The 9643-nt window shown below is 42.0% G+C and overlaps 1 protein-coding gene across 1 annotated transcript; it reads left to right on the top strand.

The window, feature by feature from the left end:
* The first annotated feature begins 4492 nt into the window (after nucleotides 1-4492).
* On the top strand, nucleotides 4493-9523 carry map7a (microtubule-associated protein 7a). The gene is made up of 15 exons (XM_079174665.1): nucleotides 4493-4622; nucleotides 5304-5390; nucleotides 5584-5658; nucleotides 5760-5923; nucleotides 6035-6134; nucleotides 6305-6421; nucleotides 6630-6787; nucleotides 6928-7052; nucleotides 7160-7380; nucleotides 7464-7641; nucleotides 7748-7916; nucleotides 8055-8159; nucleotides 8347-8397; nucleotides 8526-8754; nucleotides 9475-9523. Exons 1-15 carry the CDS (start codon nucleotides 4496-4498, stop codon nucleotides 9483-9485), a joined length of 1917 nt encoding a protein of 638 aa, XP_079030791.1. The 5' UTR covers nucleotides 4493-4495; the 3' UTR covers nucleotides 9486-9523.
* Nucleotides 9524-9643: the final 120 nt, after the last annotated feature.

Genomic DNA, 9643 nt, shown 5'->3' with positions numbered 1-9643 from the left:
AAATGTTTTGTTTACTTTTTTGAATATTTGTTCTACATTTTCAGAGTTGTTGAACGTAATCGTGAAAAACACATGAAAACTCTGCACCACACGTTTTAAACACAAGTCCCAATGCTTGAAACTGAGTCAAAACCAAGAGCTCAGCAAAATAATGAACCACCCTTATGAGCTGCATGTTGCAGAGGTTTAGAATAACCAAAGAGCATGCAATTATATACAACTGCAAGGAACAAAGAATACAAAGTTCTGAATGTTTCTATGGTATCCAAATAAAAGAAATCTGCTCAACATTAACATAACAAATATTAGTCATCAAAAAGTATTTAAAGTATGCTGCAAAACATTGAGGCCTAAACTCCAAAGCTTTGCTTGTTTAACATGTTTTTGCTGGTGAAATAATATAATGTTATAATACGTACCATACACGAAAATAATGCTCTTGTTTCCCTCCTCTGAGTAGCTCCAAGACGTTTCCTGCGAGGGAAACGGCAACCTCTGTTTTCTTCTATGAGATGGAAGCAACACTACATACACATTTTGGACATTTACACAGCAGTAAGCAATACGGCTTCAAAGTAAAGTTGTACAGAAAAGAATTGGGTTTGTCCAAGTCTGAAGTTGGGCAGGAGTGATGTGATACACCAATGAATAGTGCATGAGTGTTGAACCCGAGACTGGTAACTATAACTAGGGACTGCTGAGAGACGTCACTGTGAGCAGAGTCTACCAATCCACACAGGCTGTGCACGAAACAAAAGAAAATGTCTTAAATCTTAAATCCTCCAACAAGGGTTCCTGAAAAGCCAACCAGCTACATTTACATACAGGGCCATCGCATTAATCCAACTGGGAAATTGTACAGTGATTCTGCACAATGGAGCTAAAAAAAGCCTCATCTCAAAAGTACAAGCTGTTGCCTTTTGCACCTTTCAGAAGTATAAAACTATCAGGCATGCTACAAAGTGAAGAGAAACATAAATTACATGTTTTTCAAATTTTCAAAAGGGTTTGGAAATGTGCATCTGATCATTGCAATATATAGTGCAGTGTACATCAAAGCAGTACTTCACCGGAAAGCATCCAAATGTGTGAGCATGAGGTGATCGAGGTAGAATTTCATGGAAGTGAACAAAATGTCAGGCCAGCCTAGTTGGAAGAATGCTCCTATTTCATCTTGGGTGATGTTCAAAACTGAGTCTTGGTGCAGACACAACGTCTTTTGTCATGGAATCACCAAATGGTGTTAAGTCTTATTTGCAACGCTTTGCGTTTCAAATGCATTCAGATTTGGGCCTTAAGGTTTAAAAACTGACCTCGATTTTGAATCACACAAGTGTTGTTGATTTTTGCACGAGGATATTTACTTGAATGAATAAGTATCAAAAAAGGAAAATACGGTATGATGTGTTTCCACACCAAAACAAAAGCAGTGGTACTGGTGATGTTGCATTATTTGGCTTAGTTGAGGCACGCTTTAGCAACCTCTATTGAATGCTGGAGTATAACTCATCATCTCATCAATTACACATACAGCCAGTCTGTAAGCCATACGTCAAAGTCTAAAGTTGCTGGTATCCGATGAAACTAGACTCTAAATTATTTAAGCGCTCCAGTCAGTGTTGCATGTGGCATCCTCATTATGTGGAGGTCTCACTATTCACAACAAAAATAAATAGATTTAGCTTGGAGGGAATAACAGGGAAACATGTTATTATTATTATCAAATCAGAAAAATATCTGTATGTTCTACCCTTTTGAGGAAGTTTTAACATTCTACGTTGAGGGATATATATTTAGTAGATGTGTAGCAAACGAAACATCTTGCTTAACTTTATGAAACTACTTTACTTGTCTTTGCCTAGAACTGTAAAGGATGCTTCCTTTTCCTTCCCGCTCACCTGGAAGTGTGTGATACTCTCAGTGACACCAACCTGACCACTGTGCTGAGGGAGTCTGCCCTTAATTACATGATTCAATACCGGCTACGAGGGGTTGAGGAGATCCTCGTTCCTCCAGGATGTCAGCAACCGTGCAAAGTTACTGGTTGCCCCTTGTAGTCTAATATATTAACCTCATTCGCTGATGCATGTTGTCATCACACGCAACTTTAAACACTCTGAAGTTCACATCTGCCACCAAGAGAAATATGCCATGGTTGACTTTTCCGGTCTGATATAGAACAACACGTATGTACCTGGATTTAAAAAACAATTAAATGCAATAATTCTTTACATCAGATAATCTCTCAGCAGAGATGCGGTGTCTCTGGTGGCAAGACACAACTTAGAGTTCTTATATGTATTTAGATGACTATTTAGTTGACACTAATGAACATGCATGAGCGAGCAACCAAGCCCTTAAATTGACACCTTTGACAATGTCGTCTAGGGTGAACCACAGAATGACTTGATACCTACGATGCAATCTTATCCCATGTAGGCACAGTGTCCAGAGGCCTTTTTCGGCTGTTGCTTGTCGACCAGTTATCCCAATCTTGTTCGTGCTCCAGTGACTCTGTGGGCACACCACCTGACAGTGGTGTAGTGTATCCTTGTGACTATTTATCTTAGTTGGGGGAGTTTGGCGAGCTTAATCAGTGAAACGCAGCCAGAAGCCATTGTTATTGTTGGCGTCAGGGGGCCCATTGTAGGCTACAAGGCAGCGAGCACGTACGGTTTAACCTCCAGTGATCACCAGAACTTTCTTTAAATCAATTACTCACAATCTTAATGACTGGTTAGATTATTATGTGGTTGTAAATGTCTTCTATTGTATATCAACACATCACTGCATCCTATGTCACTTAAATGGACGACAATATCCAACTTATTAATCGCACAATTTTGCCCAAACTGTGCACATGTACTGTCTACAAAAGGCACATTAAAAGACTCACACGGAAGTAAGAATATTTCAAAATAAAAGTCAAGGCTATAGAATGACTGTATGCAAGAAACTCTTATATAGTCTATGATGTAAGCACATACCAGGGAAACAATAGAAGAAAATACATTAATGAATATAAATAAATAATCCTGGGTCAATGGGAGTCATATTTACCTGTGTCTTTGTTAATTATCTAGGTTGTTGATACAGATTTATTTAATGATGTTTATTTCATCTGATATTTGATGTTGATGGTTAATTTGCAACCTAGTTATAAACATCATGTACTTACTTGTTATATTTGTGTCATTTAAGAAACAAACATTCCTACATGGAAGAGTGAGCACGTGTCGTTCATGAAGCAATAAATAATGACAACTGAAAAATAAAGAGACGTTTGGTTAATTCTTATTAAACACGAAGCACAATTGACCTACCTCATTGATTTATTTGTCCCGCTTCGATCCTGAATTGAATAGTTAAACAGAAGAGGTCAAGGGGCCAAAATGAGAAGATATAATGTTAGTCAAATAATGACTTACGTTTTTTTGACATTAAGATACAGAAAGTTTGACTTTACTATTTTAAAAATAGTCAGCCTTAAGTTATCACTGATTGTGTTGATTTTAATTCCACCTTGAAGCCAGATTTTAGGTCAGCTTCTCGAATGCACATAGGCCCACAGCATTAAAACAATTTTATGTCAACGAGAAAACCATTGATAAAGATTAAATTCTTATTATAGGGAAGGGGATCCTAGAATATGAATTACTTGGCCAGAGAGGGATGCCCTAAAAAGCTGTCCTTTTGCCGGGTGCATCAGTGGCTGCAGACTGGTATGAGCAAGAGGTTCATAGTTCACAGTGGGCTCACTGACAGACTGTCACACTTTGGAAGCAACCCATTTCACAGTGCACAGGACCACTAGATGGAAAGACTTCCATCTAGTGGTCATTCTATTTCATTCATCAGGAAGGAATCATAAAGGAAAAAAACAAAAACATCACATGTTTTCCTTGTCTATTGAGACTGACTCCATCAGAATAGGTCAATGTTAAAGCAATGTACACCACTGAATATTATACCACCGTTTTCATGGTCATTATTCATGAAGACGGGCTCTCATCTTTGCTGCCATTTTTTTTTTCTGTCTCCAGGAAACGCTGCATCCCTTTGGCTACATCCATCTGGCAAGCTGGCAGTGTGGTGGGGGAATTAAAGTGACACAGCTATATTATGTGAAAGTAAAGCAGAGCAGCTCACAAGGGGGATCTCTTTAGAGGGGGAGTCTCCTTTTTATAGACTCATTGAGGATCAGAATCTCTCCAGACTTCCATAGATTTCAAGGAGACAGGAGTACATTTGTGGATAACCTTTGATTTATCTCGAAGCCACAGGACGGGTGTAACTGGATGCTTTGTTTTCATGATTTTCTCTCTTATTGGTTCATAAGGCACAGATGAACAAGCAGCTGATGCAGAGGGCAGCTCTCTGCACAGCCAACTTGGAGAGTGAGGACCCGAAGGCATCTTGAAATAGAAATTCAAAAGAGGAGGGGGAGAGAAAGGAGGAGAGAGAGGAGGAGGTTTTCAAGAGTGCGAGCATTGGTATGCCAGCCTCAAAAGCTAGCATGGCTGTGCAGGAGAAACACAGTGACATCCCTCCATCGCAGGGACCACTTTCTACACGTACCGTCAACAGCCAGAAGAAGAGGAATGGATTTGAAAGGACAGGAGGTTAGTAGCTTTTGTCTGTGCTTTTGCTTAAGAATGCATATTTAATGTTATTTGTATGGTACCTGATCAAAACAAGCCTTTCCTTGAAGCAAAGCCAGAATGACTGTAGATCTCAAACACAGGGTCATCTGATCATATTGATGACGCATGAATAGAATATATACATTCTCTTTGGGAAACCATTCTGTAACTGAGCATGGCAACAATAAACACGAGGATAGCATGCCGAATCTGTCGACATAATACACATAGCATGATCAGCATCCTGATATTATTCAACCCTCAAGGAATTCATACATGTGATTTGTATCCCCCTCCCTTGTGCTTTTGTATAAATGCTCTTCGGTCATGACGACTTATCAGGTGCTAGCATGTTTTCTTCGCTTTTTATACGCAGGCTATTTATAATGGCTCTTTGAATTGCAGCTGACCCCTAAGGCCATCCGAGTCCTCAATAGTCACTATTTGGGACCATTTGTTCAAGCTGATTTGTTTTGGCTTTATACGTAACGCTCCCTTAACAACATCTGTTGTACTAAAAGATGCATTTACAGATAGTAGAACATCCAAAATATCAAAGGAATATTGAGTGTCAGATTATGAAAAATAAGAAGAGGTCAGAGGTATTGCTATGTATTTTTTTTTAACAGAATAACATGCTGTTTTCCCCCTCACTTTTAGACAATGGTGGTTATATCAAGAAAACAGCCTGTTCTGTCAACAAGGCTGCCCAAATCTGCAACACAGCCACTCCACGGTCCACTGCAGGTTGATACTCACACATTCATCCTTTTATCAGGCAGCTGTCATATTATTAGGATACTGGATTATGACTTACAGCATGACTTAATTTTACAGACTGTCTACATTTTTTGTTTTAATGTTTAATATAACTAATAGTATATTTATGTAATTTATGGCACCAAAACAGTGACTACAAAGTATCGTCTTGGCGTTCAAGTGGCCAATGGACCAAATATTGATGAGAGGCTGAAAGCAGCACGGGAGAGAAGACAGGAGCACCAGAAGTTACTCGGTATGTGACATTGTTAATTCATTGTCCTCCATTTCTAATAAGATCAACACACATAACTGAGTGCTCTATTCATACTGGTTCACTTTCCCCCCCCCCCTCAGCCTCTCGAGAGCAGGGCAGATTGGCACGGGAGCAGCGGGCCAGGCAGTACTACGAACAACAACTGCAGGAGCGCAGGAAGAAACTCCTGGACCAGAGGGTCAAAGAGGAGAGGAAGCGTACTGCTGTAGAGGAGAAGCGCAAGCAGAGACTGAAGGAGGAGAAAGTGAGTTTTGATGAGTGGAAATCAAAACACTTTTATTTTGAGAGTGTGCCGGGGCTTTCCCAGCTCTGGGTTGAGTAACATCGCCACTGACGCTTGTTGTCCTGAATTAAGGAGCGATATGAATCTGCAGTGCGTAAGACAGTGGAGAAGAGCCAAAGGACCCAACACAGCCTCGGTCAGACATCAAGAGGAAGGAAACTCATCAAGAACGGTAAGCAGAGACAAATGTGCTTTCTTTTTTTCCCCCCACTCTCTTTTAACATGATCTTTTAAAACCCATAACACCATACTTAACGGTATCTGTTCATTGTGTAACATCTTGGAGTGCCTTATCTTTGTGTTTATGCCGCACTTAAAACTCTATACTGATCAATATGCTAGTACCACGTCGCTTGCCTCTGACAGCATGGGAGAAGAACTTGGTCAGTCGCCTGCTTACCCCCACGTGCTCTTATCTGGCCAGGAGCAAGAGTGCTGGTTGTCAGTCCGGAGAAGAAGGTACTCACTCCCATGATAACAGAACCCTGCTTTAACAGCAATACAATGCCAATTGTTTGTAGTGCATTTGTAAGATAGCCTACTACAACTAACCAGCTGCTCATTTTCCTCTCTGCTTACGCACTGCTTCACAATTCCATCACCGTTTCCACCATTTGTGCATATTTCCTCCATTTTCCCACAATTACGGCACGAATCACTGGCTCAGTTGTCCATGTTTGTCGCCGTGCAGTTTCATTCCACTCCATGAATTCTACCATCACTGCCCCTCACAAACCCCAGCACCCCTCTGGTTCAGTCCACCACATGCCATCCGCTTCCCCGAGTCCCAACAACAAGCAGCACAGGAGCATCAATACGGCACAGGTAATTCTAGCTGTCCCTCTGGTCTTATATCTTTTCACGATCACCCAGCTGTCTATTTTTTCAGTGTTTTCTTTTTCTGATTTGAGAAACATTATGCCAAAAAATAATTCTGATATTTATTTTTCTTCTTTTTGGTTTAGATCAAAGAAGCAAGACAGCAAGACGCTCGTAAGAAGAACTCAAATACTAAATCACCTGCCGTCAACACCAGTGTGAAAACAGCCAAAGTCGAACAAAGCAGAACAACTTCCCCCTCACCTGAACGGTAAGTGAACTGTTTCTGACCAAAAACATCCACTTTACATTCATGACATAGTACCAGTGATCTGAACAAAGTGGGGCATCTGCGCTCTTATTTCTGGATCTTAAAAGGACCCCCCGAAGGTCAATCAGCAGACACTCAACCCCGCTGCAGCTCGAGCTCCCATCTGTCCCTGAGGAAGATGTTACCGTTTGTAGTTCAGCCCTCTCCCCTGGTAACTCAAGGCCTGTCAGGACTCCAGCTCAAGGTCAGCGAGAGAAAATCAGGGATGAAAATCCACCAGAGGCTCTGTGTTTGAACATGCCCAACAAAGAGACAGCAGAACATGGAAGTAAGCTCGAGAAATGCTTAAATAAAGTGCTGTATTTAAAACAATTACAAATGTGTATTGAAGTTGTTAATATTTCTCTTCAGGTCCTCCCCAAACGCCTCTTCCGCCAGCTCCACAGCCTCCAAAGGTCATGTGTAGACCTTCAGCCGGGACTACAGACCCAGGGGAAGCCTCGCGTCTCCTGGCTGAAAAAAGGAGAGAGGCCCGACTACAACGCGAGGGAGAGGAGCAAGAGCGCCTGCAAAGAGAAGAGGCCGAAAGGTAATCATGTCCACCTACGAGACAGAAACACTGCAGTAGCGGGCCATCCAGACTGTTGTATTACAGTTCATGATTATTGGACATAAATGTATTAATTTATGTCCAGGCGGAGTCGTGAGGAGCTGGAGCGCAAGAGGGCAGACGAGCGAGCACGACAGCAGGCCGAGGCTCAGCGTCTCATAGAGGAGAAGATGAGGAGGGAGGAAGAGGAGCAGAGACAGGCCGTGGAAGAAAGAGCTCAGGCTATGAGGGAAGCCGCTCTTCTGCAGAAACAGGTAAGAAATGCAAACATTCCTCAGTGCACGAGGGCTTTTGCAGATGGGACAACATCTGCACCCACAGGGCGTCCTTCTGGATGCTTTTTGTCTTTTTATTTGTAATCCATTTTGAATGGGCATTCACTGTTTGTACAGAGACAGGAGGAACAGGCCAAAGAGAGGGCAAAAGCAGAGCAGATGAAACAAGAGCGAGAACTATTTGCACAGAAAGAGGAGGCAGCTCGTCAAGCAAGAAAAAAGGTTTGACAGTATTTATAAATAATCTGATCTATAATCTGAAATGTTAATTACTATATCTGTACATAATTACACAGTATTATCTGTGTTGATAAAAATTAAAGTCTATCAAAAGCTCTGTCCCGTTAAAGAGACTGCACGGTTTCACAAAGCTGACCACCAGTTTAATAAAAGCCGTTTTCTTTTCCAGCGACTTGAGGAGATCATGCGGAGAACCAGGAGGACAGATTCTCCAGATACGGTGAGATTTACTGCTGGCTTTTTGTAGAAGTACATTGCTCCTGGGCTCATATGACGCACATTCTGTATCCACTAATGACTAACCAGCTTCACTTCTACGACCAAATCGGTTAATCCCTTTTAACACAGACATCCGTTCCAGCGAGTATTTTGCCAAATGAAGCCCAACCAAAGGAAAACACAGAGCCTGTGCGCAACGGCACTATAGAAGTTGCCGTCAAGCTGGCGGTGGGGGCGAAGACCTCCCAGCTGGTGCTGAACAATGAGGAGGACATGGTGCCTGTTGTGGCCTTCAAAGAACGCAGGTCCCTCAGGACTCTCACAGGCCTGGAAGAAATCCAGAGCCACCAACGAGCAGGTGAGGCAGATTACAGACTTGTTCCATCAACCAGTCATGTCTGTTTCCAATCATACGTAATGAGGCATGGCAGAGAGACCACACAATCAGGACCATTCATTCATCTTGAACTGTGAGCCGTGCAGGCAATGTACATAAAATCATTCAAGGCTGGTGAACAAGGCTGAGGCGCTGGTGAAAGTCCAGCAGTTGTTTTGGTTGGTGGACTCTACATACAATATTCATATCATCCAGGAAAAAAAAAAAGTGCCTGTCCGCACACTGAAGCTTGCAAACTCACAAGTTATAGACCCTTTTAACAGCAGTCATTACAGGGTAAACAGGTGTAATTGATAAAATGATTCATGGTCCTGTTATATTAAGTGCGTCACAGCCACTGCAGTGAGCCAGCATGCACAATACCAGGGCCCATCTAAATGGAAAAGGGCCATAATTATTGTCATTAATTACATCTACCTGCAATGACATGTCAACATGGCTGCTGTGAAAGGGGCCGATAAGTATTGCCACATTTCATCCTGCACGGTCTCGTCGCTCAATGCCAGACAGTATTCAAAGCAAAAAAAGGTCTTAGGTGTAGCCTCTCCTTTCCCTGTATGTACAGTTTCCCTTAATGAAAAGTCTAAAAATAGATCACAAATGTTCTTCTTATCTCTTAAGCTGCTCTGAAACATATTATTTAATATCTCTTTTTTTGTCTCCCTATCGTGCATTCTCCAGAGGTCATCTGAGAACCTGCAGACATGGGCTCAAAGACTCCGTTGGAGAGCTGCGATTTGTCTCCGATACACAGGAGTCACACTGCAGTACAGCCATTTTGCTGCCCTTCGGCACCTTGTATGAGCATGTAAGAGTACAGCCTTGCCTCTCACTGAGGACGTCAGCATTC

Source organism: Pholis gunnellus (genome assembly GCF_910591455.1).
Source record: "Pholis gunnellus genome assembly, chromosome: 15".
Taxonomy (NCBI): domain Eukaryota; kingdom Metazoa; phylum Chordata; class Actinopteri; order Perciformes; family Pholidae; genus Pholis; species Pholis gunnellus.
The sequence above is the reverse complement of the archived record's forward strand: the minus strand, read 5'-3'. Positions and strand labels throughout refer to the sequence as shown.